The 19,838-nt window shown below is 42.6% G+C and overlaps 1 protein-coding gene across 4 annotated transcripts in view; it reads right to left on the reverse strand.

The window, feature by feature from the left end:
• myo18ab (myosin XVIIIAb) overlaps positions 1 to 19,736 on the reverse strand; it is a 140,019-nt gene extending 120,283 nt beyond the window's left edge. For all 4 annotated transcript variants that reach the window (XM_034112970.1, XM_034112973.1, XM_034112971.1 and 1 more), the window contains exons 1-2: positions 19,568 to 19,736; positions 12,849 to 13,970 (exon numbers count right to left, since the gene is read on the reverse strand). In XM_034112970.1, the coding sequence (XP_033968861.1) occupies positions 12,849 to 13,862 (1,014 nt within the window). In that variant the 5' untranslated portion in view covers positions 13,863 to 13,970; positions 19,568 to 19,736. The remainder of the gene's footprint in view (positions 1 to 12,848; positions 13,971 to 19,567) is intronic.
• Positions 19,737 to 19,838: the final 102 nt, after the last annotated feature.

Raw genomic sequence — 19,838 nt, forward strand, 5'->3', positions numbered from 1 at the left:
GAAAGGGGGCAGGAAAAGGAAATAAGTTTCCCATAAAGTTTATGGGAAATGTGGTCTTGATTTGAGCAAATATGTACTATACTTCCAGGTTGAGAAAAGGCCATCCAGAGTTTTTCTCTGATCCCTCAAGTCATGGCATCTGCCAATTCTGAGCACCAATCCACTACCTTTTTCCCAAATGGAGAACTTACCATTAACCCTACTAACCATCAACACATTGGCCTCATTAGCTTATTGTTAATACAAAAACAAATAACTGTTTTTAACTAAATAGGACTCAAATCTGATATATCATATATCTCCTCTAATCTCGCTGTACTTTTTGATTTACGCAATCTGTTACTGCAGATAGACATCTTTAACAACAAGTCAAACATTAATAGTTTTACTTTTTAAAAAGCCTAAGTAATTTCCTGAAGCAGTCAGACACTGTTGTTTTTAACAAGTGGAAGTGTTACTCAAAAGGGAGGAAATTTGATGAGGACTATTTTTAGCAGCGGATTAAAATGCATTTGATGCTCTGACTGAATTCTAATTTCCTGTCCTTTTGTTCATTTAGCCTGTTTGCAGTTTTTTCCGAGGGCTTTTTTGTTTTGATCGGCCCACTTAACAATGTGTCATGACGATTACAAGACTTAACATGTGTTACACATGTAATGTGTACTTTCAACCCTAACCCTGACCATAACCTGTACTGTCACCTTTGTTTCAAAATATGCAAGTTGTCATATTTTTTATGATTTCTTTTGTTTTTGATTCTCTAAAGATAGCTGGCGGTTAATCAGAGATATGGAATAAGTTAATGTGGAAATAACTCAAATGAGGTGTGTGATCATGGTAACGAAGGAACATGTGAGCCAGAGCAACAGAGCGGATCATGGAGCTCTATGGCACAGACAAGAGAGATACTGATACACACTCAGAACCTGAAACAAGATACATTCACTGTCGGCTTGGACATGGGAGTTGTGTTACATAAAGAAATTAGGCCTATGACTGGTTTTATCCTTAACTCAAGTTTCATCAATTCCTACTTGTGTAATTGTTGTTTTTCCCACTTCTCCCGGCATTGAAACCAAACACCTCATTGTCATTTCTCAGAGAACAGTTGAACTCTTCTTTACTCAGACAAGTCTTTATTATTCATCCTGCCTTCAGCATCCCTGTAAATAATTCAGTTTACAGAACAAAGAGGGGGGAGACACCCCACACCACAGGGAAACTTGCTGGGAAGGTCAGAGCAAAATGGACAAGGGAACTGCCTGCCACATAGAAACAAGCCTACAGTCAAAATACTTTGAGTGCCCACACACTGGTACTAGAAATAACAGAAACATACAATATCCCAGAGTACATATAGAAGTGTGTCCTTCGAGTACTGAGAGGCTTCAGCCCTAACCACAATGTTTGCTAAAGAGGCCCTATTATGCTAGAGTGAGTTTCTCTCCCACTCGCCCCCCCCCCCTGCCTGAAACGCCTCCATTGAACTCCTTTGTTTACATCTGTAACAGTGACATCACTATATAACACTCGCTCTTCTATTGGTTAGCGCTCAAACACAGTGAACATGAAGGGCTAGGGGGCGGGACATCTCTAAGCTGTTGACCAATCACAACAGATCAGGCCAGCTAGCCAATCAGAGCAGACTGGGCTCTGGTTTCAGACAGAGGGTGAAAAGAGGTGCTGCAGCACAGGCAGTATGAGAAAAATAAAGAGCTTTTTGAACATTAAAGCATGGAGACATGTCATAGTAGAGGAACAAAATACCAATATGACCCTGAAAATTAGCATTATAGGGCCCCTTTAAAAGAAAGCCTCTTCATGCAGAAAGAGAAGGGCAATTTAAGAATATATGTCCATGTCCAGACATGTTATAGAACTTGTGACAGTGCTGAAGATTATAATTTAGGGCTATGAAAACAAGCTCAAGGGCCACTTATGGGAGAAAAACTCAGACTACTGTAGGTCACACAACACAGACTTCCTCCAACTTGTAATCTAAGTATATAATATAGGGCCTGTGTTGGATTGCTCTGACAAAAGATGCTAGGTTAAGCGCTTTGGCACATGTGGCGTCACAACTTTTACACTACTTTGCAACCAGTTATAGAGAAGGTAGAATAGATATAGACACTCTACCCCAGCTGCCTTCATGATGCATTCATGTCATGCTAAATTGAGGGACATTTGAATTACCTGAACCAATTTAGAAAACATCCAGAATCACCAAGATACATTTGGACAATCTCAAACCACTTAATAGCTCGGTTTAGGTATTCTTAATTTTTTTCAGTTTTTTCACAAATAAAATCTCTAAATAATTTGGTGAATAGTGAAATAGTATTTTACTCAAACAAGTACCTATTAATAGAACTATAAAATGAACTGATCATTTTGTCGTAGTCTCTTAATTTTCTCCACATCTGTGATATATACTGCCCATCATTGGCAGCAAAGGCACTGTCTAGCCCGGCCCCCCCCTCCCCTTTTAGAGGCAGCACTGGTTAATCCCTGTCTCTGGAAGGCGTGAGGATTAGCTCGCAGCAGGACAGTGAAATCTGCTATGATTCCCTGATCTGGCTACTTGGTTCCGAGTGGCCGAGGAACCAAGCGAGAGGTGATTAAGAAGATTAAGAGCCGAACGGTGTTGTGTTAACCTCCTTTTTTGTAAATAAGAAGCATCAGGCACACATAATCCTGCCTGGCAGCACAGAATGATGAGTGACTAATGAGTATCACACACTGTCGCCACCACAGAGATTAGAGACACTGCTAATCTACACCACTGATGAAGATGCAGCCACAATGTTCTGCAAAATAACCAATACAAAGGAGACATTTGAGTGAACCTCTTCTACAACTTCCTGAGCAGTGGGGTCGGCCTATTCAATGGCCATCCTTCCAGAAGCGAATCTTAGACAAATATGTTTTTAAGCAACTACTGTATAGTCCTTTTCAGAGGAAGTTGAGTGCAATCACTTCTCTTCATCTTAAGTACCGGGTAATTTATTTTCAATACGTTTTTGGAACCTCTTGAGGGTTGGTCTATTAATTAGATCATTTGAATGCATTCATGCTACAGTGGCTCTAGTAGTGTCTCTGATGGTCTGTAGGTCTATTCTCCCCTTTGGTAAACACTAAATGAACCGCCTCATGGATGGATTCCCAAGACATTTTGTACTGGCCTGGTTTCCAGTGGATCAACCCTACCTACTTTGGTGACTTTACTTCAAGCACCAATATGAGGTTGGGATATTTGTTTTCACTGAGCCTACGCTGTGCAATGTGATTGGTGCTAGTTAGCATGCTAACACCCATTTCAAAGCGCAGCCTCACAGAGACAGTATTTCACTATATCAGTTGCGTAAAAAAGGGGTAAAATGGTAAAACCGTGACAGGGGTTAAATTGGGATCAGCCCCGGCACATAGGACGATGTTTACAAAAAACGATATACATGTTAAAACTTTTCTCGTTCTTAACATAGACTATATACTTAGGTTCTTAATAATTCAGTGTTCGATGTGATATTTTAGAAAGGCAGATCTCTGCGACCGGCTATAGTTTGTCACTTAGTGAACGTGTGTCTCTGCTCTGATCGTGAGCTTTACACTGCAGCACCACCCTCCCAATTTAACCCCCGAGTATGATCACCTACAAATATTCTGTTTGTTTTCCCGTCTCATGCATGTTGTTATTAATTTGAACAGAAGATCGTTTTGAGTGTGCTCCTTCACATTTACCTCTCAACAAAATCATATAGTAAGGCCACTACCATCTGAGGAATATTGCCGAGTTAGAATCGATGCCGAGTTTTAAAAGACTCCAACTTCTATTCATGCTTTCATTTCCTGACAGTTGGACTATTTTAATTTCATTTTAAAGATTGAAAATAAATACATTTATTGTTTTATTTTATTTTTTACTCGTGTGTTGTGTTCCTTGTAAAGCACTTAGTAACGCTAGTTAAACTTTTTTTTTTTGTATTCTTCACATGAAACTAGCACACCTAATTACTGTGATTAACGAAACCGTTTCAGCAGGTAAACTTGTTTAGACAGCCTCTCTGAGGTTCATCGACGGTTTTGTCTACCATTGGCTCCATGCTAAATTGGCCAATTGTTTCCACATTGATGTGGTTTAAACAAACTGTGTGTGCGTGTGTCACACATGCCATCGCTCCTAACTTGTCCTGTAGCATTCCAGTGTCCCGTCTGCTCTGTCCTCACACATCAACACTCAGAGCCTTTCTGCACACAACTACAACATCTTCTATTTAAAAAGGACACTGAAGCTAACCAAGCTCAGCCAACTCAAGCTAGCTTTTTACTGCATTCATTTGCTATCTTCAAAAGCTGCAATGCAACACAAGAGACAAAATCTATGAGACCCAAAGTCTCATCAGTACTCTATTTAGTTCTGGTCTCATTGAAATGAAAGGTGATGAAGGACTAATGTCTGCCTAAAACATATAAACAACGGATGAATAATGTAACCTTCTTATGAGCGTAGACATGTGGACGTGTTTTAGAAATCATATAAATTATTATTTATCATATAACACATTGACAAACATCAAGTTCCCTTTCTCCTCCCTCAGCCTCAGACATTCCTCTTCCTCCAGAAGAAACTCCCGGGGGAAAGGGTCAGGAAGTGGCCTATTTGTTCCAAAGCAGATTCCACAAATGCCAGAGTGAGACCTTAAGGGAGAAGCCTGCTTCCCGTTTGTTTCCAAGTGAAGATGGCTTGTTGCTACTTTAACCTCCCCTCTCTCCCACGCTCCAGCCTCTCCTCTCCTCTCAGGCCCCTCCAATCTGGACTACTGCTGCAGCTTAAAGCTTTCCGGCAAAAGGCTAATCGGGTTGTCAAAAGAATACATTAATATCAAATAAAACAGAGCCAGCTTCCCGAGCGATAATTAGCAGAGCCTCTGTCTTAATTATATCTGGGAAATATGAGAATGAATTAAATAACCAATGTACACGTCTGATCCTTCGATTAGACGTTAATATCCTTACCTTGCCTAAAATTCTACTTTACAGGCGGGGGCTGGACTCAGGAGAAAATATGATGACAAAAAGCAACAAGCCACAAGACAACATGTCCAAAATTCATTTATGTAACACCTAACCAGGACACCAACCTTAAAGCAAATTTCCAATCATTTTCAAGTATAAGTTGTATCCTTAGTTTACACTTGTAAAATCTAAACTCAAAGAGCAAGGTCACAGAGTTTAACACCAAATGTTCTCCTATCAAGTAAAACTGCCCCCTCGTCTCTTGATTCCGGATAGTGAACTTTAGAGACAGATGCAAGATGTAAGACCAGAAAGCTGTCATATGCCAAGCCACCAGCGTGAGCCGAACCCCATTCATTGGGCCGGCCATTGAAGCATATTTCTGTATTGGTCAAAAGGTGGTAATATACTTTTACCATTTCAGTTTATGTTTTTGTAAACTTATCTTTGCAGGAATGCTTTACAAGAAACCTTAACACCATCATACTCAACAGTAACTTCACTGAACCACGACACACTTTAAGTTTTGTCTTCTCGACTGCCCAGTACATGTTAGTGAGCCTTTCTGCATGTCATCCTCATTCTCCTTCTCTTTCAAATATCTCTCTTCTCAATCTAAAATAATGGCCAAAAGGAAAATCTTTAGGAAAAAATGTAAGTGTAGGTCAGGTTTATCTCAAAACATTATTTATATGGTTTTCTGAGTAAATAGTTCAAGCCCGGAGAGGGTAGGGAAAAAAAAGTAAAGTGGAAACGAGTTAAGTCACAATTGCTTCCTGAATAGATCGAAATAACAAAAACTGTGCCAAAGTGAACAGGCACTGTTGAGGGTCCACTATGGAGGACGGCAGTGAGGGTGAGGGAGAAAGAAAGAGCAAGTAAGTGGATACTACTGGTCACTTTGAATGCATACATGACAATAGAGTGGAGCAGTGATTGCACAAGGGCTCCCCAAACAAAAAGCAATGAGATTCTTTCATTGGATTTTGGATAAATGCAGAAAATAAGATTTGTGGCAAACTGACGTTTATTATACTTATGTGTCAAACTGCGGTTAAAGTTACATACGTTTACATAAAAACTGCCAAGCTAAAGGCAGACCCGTGTTTGGTTTGATGACGTAGTAGTATCATTCAGTTCATTGTTAACAACCACCGATTACAGAACAGCTTTAATCATTCAACAGTTTGGCATGACATATTCTTTGTCGTACAACAACATCTTTTGTAAGCTTGTGTTAACCAAATAACTTATTTACTTCGAGACAAGAAATTGACTCAGAGACAGTACCATAGGGAACCATTAGGCGCTTTCACACCGCAGTAATTTAGTTCCGATATAGTTCCGAAATGTCGCGTTCACACCAAAAAGAGCCGGAACAAAGATTAGTTCATGAGAACCTTTTTACCCCCTTTTCCGTCCCTGCTAGAGAGCAGGGACTGTCGTGGGAGAAAAAGGTTCCTATTTCTGATTGGCTGGGCGGATTGCAAACCACGCCCCGTAAAACTCCAAAAAGGTTTTGTGAAGCCACCATTTTATTATCCTCGCATTAGCATTATTAGCATTAGCATTAGCCCAGCGCACAATCGCAGAGAGACTAACTTATGGCAACACAAAAGAAAACATGGGAGCGGTGGAGATGAGGAGGTGTCGGCGTTCTGGCGATTTACTTGGAAGGCTTCAGCAGAAGCTGCTGGGAGTCCCAGCAGCTTCTACTGAACTCCGGGGACTTCCGGCCGGGGACTTCGGGTGGCAGTATACGCCGTGAAGTTGTTTGCGGCCTGCCAGTAAACCCAAAGCAGAAGAAGAAGAAGTGACATGAGTGGTTTAATTTGCCTAATCCGAATTTAGTTCATGAGAACTAAAGAGTTCTCATGAACTAAGTTCTGATGAACCTTTGTGGGAAAAGTACTGCGGTGTAAAAGCGCCTATTGGGGGTAGAATGCTGACTCTTTTCTGGGTTTAGGACTTATTACTGCACCACTCTAAAGCACTGAAGTTCAAATAGATTAAACACATTTTAATTCAAAGAGGTACACTATTGAAACAAAAGACCTTAAGAACTCTGGGTGGTTCTATTATTCTGGCTCTCTGCGGTCTGTTTATGAGTCTGCATTAAAAATGTATTAAATGCGAAGTACTGGATTGATTGAATGAACTATTAATCAAACATCTAAATGAACATCCTAGACAGTACACAGGAGGAACACTAGGAATGAGCCAGGTGCTAAGGTACATGTGAAGCAGAAGCCTCCTATAGAGTGAAGTCTTGTTGGAGACACAGAGGTGAAGCTGAGGACGGTGAGACTGGGTTGTCCTCTGTTTGCCTTTGAAGCAGTGAATGCTGCACATCAGGTTCAGCTAGACCTGGAGCAAGCCTCTGCTGTGTTAGTGCTGAGCACAGATTCTCCACATAACATCACTAATTCCTACACAGTGAGGGTTAGGGGGAAGTGATTACGTAATTTTGTAGGCTGACCTTGAAGTTAGCATTGCAAGGGCTCCCCAAACAAAAACCAAAGGGATTTTTCCATTTGATGTTGGATAATTGCAGAAAATGCACATGTATGGTGCTTTGATATTAACACCACTTTTATTATTTTTGAAGTGTAAATGCAATTTACAAAAGTCAAAAGCTATCTTTTTGCAGTAAAAAGCTAGCGTATTAGCTGTAATGTACTGTCACAGGACTTCGCATCAAGATCAAGGCGGCTCATGTTCAGCATGATGGCGATTGGTGGTCCATTAAAGACACTTGTAAGCGACCGCCATTTCTACACATAGAAGCTTAGGAAGCATATTTTTTCTGTGAAAAATGCGTAAACTTGCATAAACCTAAGACCCTATTTCCAATGTTTAACCACAAACGCATTAAAAAAAACATTGACTTTGAAACAAGCGAAAACGCTAAGTATTAAATGCTAACTTATTTCCGGATATATGATTCATTCCAGCACCACTTTGAAACTACACTCTTGGAGTTTTTTATTGTGATTTTTCATTATTTCATTTTAAATATGAATCTAAGTTTATGTACAACGACACAAGACATTTAAAAAACACAGCAGGTCTACCTAAATTACTCCTATCACTTGATGCTTAAAATGATCAGTAGCAAAAGATCTTGTGCGTCTAGCCGAGCTAACTGGAGCCAGTAGTTTTTGTATTTGTTGCTTCAGGGTGAAAATGTTTCCTCCTTCTCTAAGACATCCCAGTGCTTTTCTTAGAATATCCGGCTCATTCCGCTCATCGCGAAAATAAAAGGTGCATCCTGTCTGTGTTCATTAACTCTTACTGAGTTCATGTCTGTGGGGCAGACTCCTGTCTGCAGCTTTGGGTGGACTGACACAATGCTGCCTGACTTCAGCTGTTTAACCTATTGAGGATTAGCTCCCAGCAGGACATTACATATTGTCAAACCCAATCTTTCTTCTTCAAGAGGATTATTCTAGTCCATAAACATGTGGAAATTATTGATATATTTTTCATATATAGTTATGTTAAAACTGTCCTCCTAAAATTCTGAGATCTAGATTTGAATCAATGTCAAATTGAAGACATAGTCTCTGAGGAATCGTGATAGGCATTTTAATTATTTTCTGACATTTTTCTAGTCCAATCCAATAATTGATTAAACAAGAAACAAAATATGGTATATATATATATATATATATATATATATATATATATATATATATATATATATATATAATAAACCATAAAAACAGACCTACGGCTAGCTGTAAGCATCAAAGTCAACTACTGAACGTCATCGCGCTGACCATGAGTACACCTTTAGTTTAGCTGTGTTAATGTGAAGTCATAATGCACCATAATGTAGTTTGTTAATGGCCTAACATTAGCTTTTAAGTTCTGCCGATTATGTTCACGCTAAATATTTCAAAGTGTTGTTGATACCAAACTAGTCATAAGCATCATAAATGTTTGTTTGCCACAGAGCTTATTTTCTGCTATTATCCAAAATCTAATGGAAAAATCGATGTGTTTTGTTGATGGAGGCCGATGCCATGATAAATTCCTGATCGGCCAACAAAAATACATTACTGCACCAAGCTACATTGTTTGACCTGGCAGGTGCAGTGTCACTTTGTCGAACTGAGTGGTTGCCCTCTCCTCTCCTTTATTTAAACCAGCACTCGGGCTGCTGATATCCGTTGAAGAGGACAAAGAGGTGCAGACAGGCCTGCTGTTTAACACACACACATACACAAATCAGCCAATTGGCTCATGAAGTTAAAGGAGAGGAAGTGTGTGTGTGTGTGTGTGTGTGTGTGTGTGTGTGTGTGTGTGTGTGTGTGTGTGTGTGTGTGTGTGTGTGTGTGTGTGTGTGTGTGTGTGTGGCCCAACACTAAACACTTCAACAAAGCTCCCTCCGCTGTGCACTTCCTGTTTGCTCCATGGAAGTCATTAGAGCAGCTCCTCACATAACTCAAAGTAAGTCTCTTATGTGAGAGCTTCCACACCCAGTCTCGTCTTCTGTCTCTTGTCAGGAAAAGGACAACATGGGCCACATACAGTCACTCTCTGCCTCGCCTCCAGGAGCAGATGAATCCAATTGTGGTGAGATGGGTGGGGGGGGTTATGGCGCATTTCCACTACACGGTCGGCCTCGGCCACACTCGGTACGGCTCGGTACGGCTTGGCCGCGTTGGGCCTTAACAGGGCCGACTCACTTCATGCTGCGCTTCCATTACAGTTTAGGAACTGGGGTAGTTACTATAGTAACGCAGTGTAGGCGGAGCCGTGACGTCATCTTCAATGAGAAATCCAGAAACACAACACAGCCGTTAGCTGTGAGCACTCAGAGCTCACAGCTCCTTATATATGTTCAGAAACTCGACAAAAGTTAAACAAGTACACACCACAGACTGCCTGTGTCATGGTGAATACAGTCGCTGCTGTATTTATGTCTGTATAGGCCGTTGTTGTGAGTGTGGACGGTCGGGGCATATACTGCGTTAGCTTAGCCAATCTCCATCTAGAAAAACACGAATTTTTAAAAGGTTTTTCGCCTGCCGTCTGTCTGCAGACTTGACAAAGCATTAATTCATGGTTTTTTACTAACCGGTATCAGTATGTTGTTACTTCGGCATCATTTTGAAACGTGTATTACAATTAAATCACGGTCAAATATGTCCATCTTGTTGTAGTTCTAGCCCTCTTGCCAGCGCTCCTCTCTCTAGTTTAGCATACTCAGCCCGACTCAGCCCTGTTTGTTGGCCCCGATAGAACCACAATTTTCTAGGGCCAGAAAAGAGGGGAAAAAGTGGCCCCGCGCCGTGCCGCGCCGGAACGAGGCCTAGTGGAAGCACAACCAAAAAAGGGGACGGCACGACACGGCACGCTTAAAGCGAGCTACGCGCTGCAATGGAAATGCGCCATTAGAGTCCCTTTCAGTCTGACAGTGTCACAAGGACTCTTGAACCATGGCCAACGGAGGCAAACAAACAAAGTCCTCTGATGCAGGACACTACTGTAAATGCTGACCTTCTACACAACTCTTCCAATTGGAAATCATATGATCAGTTTTCCATAGACCACAGTATGTACGTTTAGTCACACCAAACATAGTCAGTATGCAACGATATAAAGCAGCCAAGACTATTGTTGTAGAAGCTCTGCATGGACTTTGTTTCCAGCAGATGATGGACTTGTACACCTGCCAGGTTCAAACCAGCCATCACTTTTTTCTGTTGCAAGTTAAATAAATATAGCTACATTTAGCCCAAGTTCCCAATACTGTGAAGTCTCCCTGTAAGACACAGTCTGGGAAGAGATCTCACTGACAAAACGTACTGATGTGGACTCTGTATTAAAGGAGAGGTGTCATGGACATTTCCACTGATCATAATTCCATTGTTGAGGTATACTAAAATAGATTTATATTGTGCAATTTTCCAAACTCACATTGGTTTCTCAAACAGCATCTCTGTAAACTACTTGTATTCACTGAATTTCACTCTCTGCCTTTAACGGCTCGTTGTAGCTCCAATAGCTCCAGCCCCCACCCTCCCTGTGAGCACAGTGTGCTCTGATTGGTCGGGACGTAGTGAATCGCGCTGAGCTCCGTGGAGGTGTTGTTTCCTTGTTTAGGATACATAGCGAAACACAGCCAAACTCATCCTGAGCACACACAAAGTCACAGCCGAAGTAAAAACAATAAGTGTGGCTTGATATTGAGTAAGAAAAAGGTTGATAAACGCTGTGAGAATGGGTCTGCAGAGAGAATTTCGCCGCGATCCCAACTGTCTGTTATCAGCCTGCAGCCAGGGAGGAGAAATCAGCTGAGCTGCCTGTGTGTGAGGAAGTCCGTGGATTGGTCAATTTGGACCAATCAGCGGGGGCTTAACGTAACGGCTCCGCGGACGTAACGTAACGGCTCCACGGATTGGTCCATTTCGTTCCGGGTACCGCATGACCGTATCGCGTCATAGCTCTGGGCGTGGCTACTGGGTATCCAGACGTCACGATGCCCAGGAAGAACATGAGAAATCTCCAACGAGGCGTTTTGGGGTGGTCTTTTCTGTGTTAGAGTTTTCCTCCCTACAGGGTGTACTTTGAGGGTTTTTGACTCTGCAGACCGTTTACATGCATAAAAACCTTCATAACACACAAGGGGACGGGTAATAACCGGAAAAGCACGACACCTCTCCTTTAAGAGTGCTACTATTGAAACCAATAAAAAGGCCAAAATAATGGCCTTCCACTTAGCTTTTCCCACTAGAGTTTCAGGAAAAAACAAAAGGGTTATCTGTGACTGTTGGCATACGTCGGCTATGGAAGTCTGAGGGTGAAGGTGGCTCACGGCTTTGGGTTAGTCACTTTTTTACAGTGTCATCTGCATTGACAACATGCAAAAGGATTTTTTTGTCATATGCACTGTTAAAAACAAGTTTCTTTGTACTATAAAAAGCTAATTTTATTTCCACTCTGACACCATATACAAGGAAACATGATGTATACAGGAATTAAAACAAGGGTTATTTGGGGGGCTGGGTGGTGGCTTGGATTGATATGGATAGACATTTTTCACAAACTTCTTTCTGTAATCTAAGCCTGTAATTATGTGCAACACCAGATTAATATATTTAACTATAGAAATGTATAAAATATTGTTCCAGGGGTGCAAATCCCAAGACCCACTAGATAGTCCAAGGTCCACATACCATAGTCTCACAAAATAAAGGTTGAAAACACTGAAGCGTTGTCTCCTACATCACGATCAGGCATTTGGATAGCATGTCTTAGAAACACAAACAATAACTGTAAATGAGACATTAAGCAGTAGCATATGCAATCTAATTTGAGTTGGACTTGTGAAGGCATTAAATGCTTTTCTGGCAGTAATACAGCAGTAAACAAGAGGCATGTAGAGGCGATCACGAAATCATAGATATGCTCTGAAATTTTGAAATGGAGATCCGTTGAGAAAATATAGGAATGTAAAAAAAGGGGAATCAATGTAAACAAATCCTTTTAAAAGCCAAGGCAAAAGTGGTAAGACAAGTTAAGACTCAAGGTGATTATTTTCAATTAATTAAGTCTTGAAGCTTTAAATTCAAAGCAGGACACCTTGACTTGACTGTCATCTAACAGCCATCAGCTCCCACGTCATGATTAGACATGAGAATCTGGCACATTGATGTATCAGAAAATCTGCCTGTAAAAAAGATTCTGAAACACGGCACTCAAAAAACTGTGAGGAAACACTGAAAGAGTTTCAGATTAGAAGACAGTCAACCTGCCAAGATATGGAAAGAGAGCAGGACTCGTGGCGAAGATAGTTTAAGAGTTTGTAAAGAGCTGCTTACTTGTCGGGCCTCCCTGCGCAGCCCCTCGGTGTTCCTCAGCCAGCAGCGGCTCAGCTCACTCAGCTCCAGGATGGCCTGCACCTTCAGCCTCACCGTGTCCCCCGACTGACGGATCATCTCCACTATCTCGTCCCGGCTCTTGTTCTCCACGTTGCGTCCGTTTATCTCCACCAGCCTGTCGCCAGGCACCAGCCCCAGCGCCAGGTCCTTGGTCCCGGCGCCGGGCTCTGCGAAGTGGACAACACGCCTGTACACTCCTCCGTCAGGGCTGTGGTCCAGCATGGTGGTGCGACGCAACGAAAACCCAAAGTCGCCAGTGTTGCGCCGTTGGAGCTCCAGCTCACGGATCTCTGGTGCGCTCGGTGCGACCACAGCCGGCAGCTGAAGCTGTGCGGGGAAGGTCTTGTCGACCACCTCAGGGACGTAGACTTTTTTGGGCTCAGGTGCAAATTCAGGCTGCTGCCTCAGGCTGTGTTTGCGGAGCATGCTGAAGACTTTGCTCTCCACCTGAGGGGACGGGGCAGCAGAGTTCTGGCCTGAGGGGGTGGAGCTCTCCGAAGGGCTCTCTTCTTTACTCTTCTGGGAGAAGGAGAAGCGTTTCATCATCTGAGAGGAGTTGGTCTTGGCGAGGGAACCGAAGTGAGCAACGCGATCCCGTACCGAGCCTCGACGTCCATCCGATCCTTCCCCGCCCTCCCCCTTCAGGTCATCGGTGGAGCTGGCGGCGCTCAGCTGATCATCAAAAACCATGCTGCTGCGGTTGCTCAAGCCATCCGATTCTATGTCAGTGAGGGTGAGCTCGTTGCTGCTGGCCACTTTGATGGGAATGGGATTGGAGATCTCCAGTTTGGTCTTGGACTCACGCTTGGACTCCCTCTTCAGGTTGAAGAAGCCACGCCGCATGCTCATCTCTTCCAGGCTGCGCAGCTCTGCTGCAGACATCCTCTCCTTCTTATCCTTCTTGTCCTTCTTACTCCCTTCCCTCTCCTTGTCCTTTTTCATCAGATTAAACATGGTGACAAACTAGACGATGCCTTTCCGTCCACCGTTAATCTATTTTCTCTACCGAGATGGAGGTCCAGTTCAAAGACGCTTTTGTTGTGACCGACAGGGACGAACCCCCTGGGGAAAGAGAAAAGGAGAACAAACTGTGTCAAGCATACAAAATATTAATTAAATAAAATCTTGTTTTTAGCTGGATACAGCTAATAAAACTAATATATATATATTTAAAAGCCTATAATATAATGTTTTCTCAAAACAATCAAAAACATTCAGATGATTGATGTGACAATATTTTTGCCATGACTTTTAGGGCGTTTGTTAAGGTTTGGGATTTTTTAAGTCAACATTTGAAAGATCTCTTTGAGGGCTCTTTTTGTTATTAGCAAAAATATACTGTATTTGAGAACTAAACACTGTGGGGCAGAGGTGGGGACTCGAGTCACATGACTTGACTCGAGTCAGACTCGACTCGAGTCAGACTCGAGTCGCATATTTTTTGACTTGAGACTTGCTTGACTAACATTGATAAAAGACTTGACTTGACTTTGACTTGGTATTCATGACTTGAGACTTGACTTAAGCTTGAGACAGATGACTTGAAAGGACTTGACTGTTTAAAATTAAATATTTGCGTTTGTTTTTGTAGTGAGATATTACGTTTAGTTTTTTCGAAAAACGTGATTGGGTGATTATAGCGCCATGCGCGCAAACCTGGCAACCCACTAGACGGCAGGAGTGTCAGTTAACATGGCAGCGGCTAGCGTTACTCCAAAAATAGTGAAGTTTGGATTCAAGGATTATGTTGTCGATGACGCTAATAAGAAGAGAACAGCGGTATGCAGGGTCTGCAGCATAAAGATCAGTGACACGACCACCACAACATCCAACTTCATTCGTCACTACAAAAAAACCCACTGAGAAAGGTGCGTGAATGTGTTGTGTTAGCTAGAAAGCTAACGTTAAGTTTAAGCTACGTTAGACTTGGTTTCAAATCGATTAAGCATTGCAAAGAGAAGACAAAACGGTAAATGAACACTAGAACCTCCAAGGGATTCATTTTGACTAACCCCGATACTGACGTGCTGTCAGGAGAGGGAGAGAGAGAGAGAGGAAAAGAGATGCCTCGTTTATTTCCCCTGTGTTATTATCAGAAGTTACTGTAAACTGTTGAATAATGTGGTTCATCTACTTTTAGTAGTTTGTTTAAATGTTTTAATTATGTTGTTTTTGTTTGTAGAAGTGCATCATTCCTTGATTTATTGTAAAATGAATCTGAACTTTTTGATCTGTTATGATGATAAACTGAAGCAATTTCTAAATTAACCCAATTAACTGAGTTTTAAATCGTCCTACTTAGTTTATAAGGAATTATGAAGAGGAACAAATTAAATGATTTGAAAATGATATCTATGTAGGTGCTGACGCTGTTGGCGGTTCTAGTGTGAACAGAAATCTAAATTAAATATGTTTAATGGCAAATGCCATATATGATTTTCTTACCTGGAATTCTGCCTTTTTGAACAGACTTTTTGATTGAGTCCTAGCTATATTGTCTGCAGTTCTAGGGTTAATATGAATCTAATATGATTGTCATCGGTCTAAATTAGATTTCAAATTATTAACTGTGTATGTAATGAAGATCATAGTGTGGGTTGAATCCATTTTCATAACCACTGTCTTTTAACTGATTTAAATGCGGAAACTGGGCTTATTCATCAGAATTTTGTATGACTTGACTTGACTTGACTTGACCTGAGCAATGACTTGACTTGACTTGCTTGACTCTCACCACAGTGACTTGGGACTTGCTTGATACTTGTAGGTCAAGACTTGAGACTTGCTCATGACTTGCACATGTAGGACTTACTCCCACCTCTGCTGTGGGGTGCCTTCGCAGAGTCCGAAAGACATTAGAGGACAATATAATGTGCTGTCATCTGGACAGTGGTATCTGCTGCTGCACCACCAGACTACAGAGCAGCTTCTTCCCTCTTCAACTCATCCTTCAAACTCCACCTTCAAAAATAGCTTTTTTTTTTCTGGTGCTGCATAAAGGAACTACAACTGCATTTTCTTGTGTAACCCTGTGTTGTACAATGACAATAAATCAACCTGGAACTTTATCAGATATTAAATTATGTGCAATTACATATAATCATTTAAGTATTATATTGCCTAGATTAGTGACATCATTGATAACGGGATATAACTACTAACGGAAGTGGCAAGCGTTTTAAATATCTTACTTCCCAGTAACATCTGGCTATTGTATAGTTTATTCACTTTGTTGCAGAAATCTGCCTCAGAAGTCTCACAGCATTGTATAAGGTACAGGCCTACATCACTAAAGACCTCCAACCAGCATTTCCGCCAGGGGGGCGTCTTGCCGTCATTTGACGCCCTTATTCAGCTCGGGACGCCCTGAACGCGAACCGAGGGCGTCCAAAAATATTAATAATTCAAGAGAAGATCGAGAGTTTTTATCGCTTGAAATGACGAAAAGGAAAAAGGACAAGGACATCCCTCTGTTGGAGGGGCAAAGGAGTCTGGTGGGATTCTTTTCGGAGTATTGAGGATCGTTTCCCCGACATCGGCGGTGCCTGCTACAGGACAACACGGAACGTACGCGATGAGCGGTGCTAGTGGAGCACGCGCGTGAGCTGCGAGCACCAGAGCCTCGCAGCGGCGAAACTGAGGCTCCGTGGTAAACTGTGGTAACATGAAGAGCCATTTGGGAGCCGAAACAGCTGGCGCTTTAAGAGAGCCGAGCCAAATGATCCGGCTCACTAACGTAAAAAGACAGTATCTATAAGGGACGGCTCAAGTCAAAATTCAATCTGCCTACCGGACCCACCACAGCACCGAGAGACCGCCCTGATCAAAATCACCAATGACCTCCTCATCGCAGCTGACTCAGGTTTCATCACTACACTTCTCCTAGACCTCTCTGCAGCCTTTGACACCATCTCCCATAATATCCTCCTCACCCGCCTGTCTGAACTCCTTGGCCTCACTGACTCAGCCTTCTCCTTCTTCCACTCATACCTCTCTGACCGGACACAGTTTGTCACACATGCTGGCTGCAGCTCCCCCTGTGCTTCCGTCAATCATGGAGTCCCCCAAGGCTCGGTGCTGGGTCCCCTTCTATTCACAATATACATCCTTCCGATTGGTGCTATCATCCGCAGCCATGGTCTGTTTCCACTCCTACGCCGACGACACCCAAATGTACATCAGCACAAAACCCTCTTCCCATCTCCCCCCTCAGTCACTAATCAACTGCCTCCATGAAATTAAAACCTGGATGACCACCAACCTACTCAAACTTAACAGTAATAAAACTGAGCTCATGGTTGTGGCCCCCAAGGCACTGCTCGGGAAGGTTGGAGATCTGCTCCTCAACATCGACGGTTCCATCATCTCACCATCCCCTTAGGTCCGCAACCTTGGCGTTGTATTGGATTCAACCCTTTCATTTCAGAACCACATCAAGTCAGTATCAAAATCAGCCTTCTTCCACCTCAGAAACATATCCAGACTCGGGCCATCACTCTCCGACTCTGTTGCAGAGAAGCTCATTCATTGTTTCATTACCTCCCGCCTGGGCTACTGCAACGGACTCCTGTCCGGGGTTCCCAGCAAAACCCTGGACAGGCTCCAATACATCCAGAACTCAGCTGCCAGGGTTCTCACACGCACCAAGCCCTGGCAGCACATCACCCCCACTCTCTTCAACCTCCACTGGCTCCCGGTCAAGTCCCGCATCACCTACAAATTCCTCCTCGTCACCTACAAGTCCCTCCATGCCCTCTCCCCTCAGTACCTCACAGATCTCCTCTACCCATACATCCCGTCCCGCACCCTTCGATCCTCAGACTCTGGCCTGCTCTCCATTCCACCTTCACGCCTCCGCACCTTCGGGGACCGTGCCTTCAGTGTCGCTGCCCCCACCCTCTGGAACTCCCTCCCTGCTGAAATCCGTAACGCCCCTTCTCTGAACATCTTCAAATCAACCCTGAAAACTCATCTGTTCAACAAAGCCTTCCAACAATAACTCACTTCCCTTTCTCCCTCCCCCCCCCCTGCAATGTAACACTTCCATTTCTGCCCCCTGTTTTATGTCTTTATGTCTTGTCCTTATATGTTTCTTGTTAAGCGACCTTGGGTTAATGAAAGGCGCTATATAAATTAAAGTTATTATTATTATTATCCTCCAGCCTGGTTCCCATTATCTGCTGAGAGACACACACAGACTCCTCTCAACCCTACCTCTCATTATGGGAGATTGGGCCTGAAGGATACTATGAACTCCCAGCTAAAGGGTGTTCAACTACACAGAGACAATAATATCGTAGTAAAAATACAGTGCTTCAGGGTGCTGAAACATTACCACTCATCGCCTCAGGATTAAGTTGACATTTTAGAAAAATGTAGTGCTTCTCAGTGGATTATATAGGAACAATTAAACCAGAACAGTAATACAAGTGTCCTAAAAGCTCCTTTTCACCAGAGGTGGAAGAAGTGCATGGGTAAAAGTTAAACTACAAGAATTTTAGAATACTCCGTTACAAATAAAAGTCCTGAAATCTAATGTAACTCAAAAGTAAAAGTACAAAAGTATTAGCATCAAAATATACTTAGATTACCAAAAGTAAAAGTACTCAAGTCATTATGCAGATTGGTCCATTTCATACGATATGTTTTATAATTATTGATAATTAAAGTGTTATCAAAGCTGGTAAAGTTGCAGCTCGTTTAAATTACTTTGTATACTGCAGGGTAGCTTGCAAATGTTATTCCAGGTGTAACTAAAGTCTAATTTAAGTTAGTTTTTTTTATTTCACATCAGTAATCCAATTCTTCAAAGTAACAAAAGGAATTAAATTAATGTAGTGGAGTAAAAGAACACTATTAACATATGAGTTGTAGTTGGGTAGAAGAACAAAGTAGCAACAAATTAGAATACTAAAGTTAAGTACAAATCCCTCAAAATTGTACTTGAGTACAGTACTTATAAATGTGCTTTGTTACTTTCCACCTCTGCTTTTGAGTCAGTGACTCGGTTATCTTTGACTACAGACAGGGCCAGAGTGAATGGTCAGCTTTAGTGTCAACATCACGGTGTGTGTGTGTGTGTGTATAATAACCAATAACCAGAGCTAGGGGACATTAAACGCTAACGGTGCTGCTGTTTAATGCTTTCTTCTGTTTATCTAATGGCTGCTGAGGGTGAAACAATGCCAACACCTGGCACTGAAGCGTACACAAAGCAACATTTATTAGCCCCACTCTGCATTTAATGTGAAGTCAGGGGACAAAAAGCATGACAGCGCTAAATAGGTGTAGCTTTTCGGCTACATTAGCTAGCCGAGCTACCGTTTCGTAGGTGGAGGGTAACGTTACCTAATAACAAATATTTGCCATTTTATTAAACCGCAAACAAAAAAACACCAGATATAAAAGTCATAAGTCATTCATAATGATTTTCTGCAACTTTGGACTGAGCCACCTAGCTAGCTAAATAGCTTGATTGGCTCCAGCCACAGCCTCGGTTCTCTGCCCTCTTCTTTGGTGGGGCAAATCCTGAACAAGAACAATATATTGGGATCCTGTGAAAATGACCCAGTGAGCCCGATCGCCCGCCTGCCTCCACAAGGCTGGCTTCAAACACCCAGTGCCCCCACACACATGTTTATGTAGATAGAAGTACTCACTGTTCTCCAGGACAACTATGGAACACCGCTGGTGCCTTGTTTCTGGGCGCAGCTCGGCTCGTCAGGAACAGAAGCCGCAGACTGGCTTTCAGCTAGCGCTATGATAGCCGGCTGCTCCCACTGCCAGCCCCGCTCGGAGGAGCCCTGCAGCAGCCAAAGCCGCTCAGCGCCCCTTGCCGGACAGACAGGGGGCTACAACTCACATTTCGCACCATCCTAGTAACAGGATCAACACTACTAGCACCATTGTACTTCAAGTCACTTTGTGCCA

Source organism: Trematomus bernacchii, unplaced genomic scaffold, assembly GCF_902827165.1.
Source record: "Trematomus bernacchii unplaced genomic scaffold, fTreBer1.1, whole genome shotgun sequence".
Lineage (NCBI taxonomy): Eukaryota > Metazoa > Chordata > Actinopteri > Perciformes > Nototheniidae > Trematomus > Trematomus bernacchii.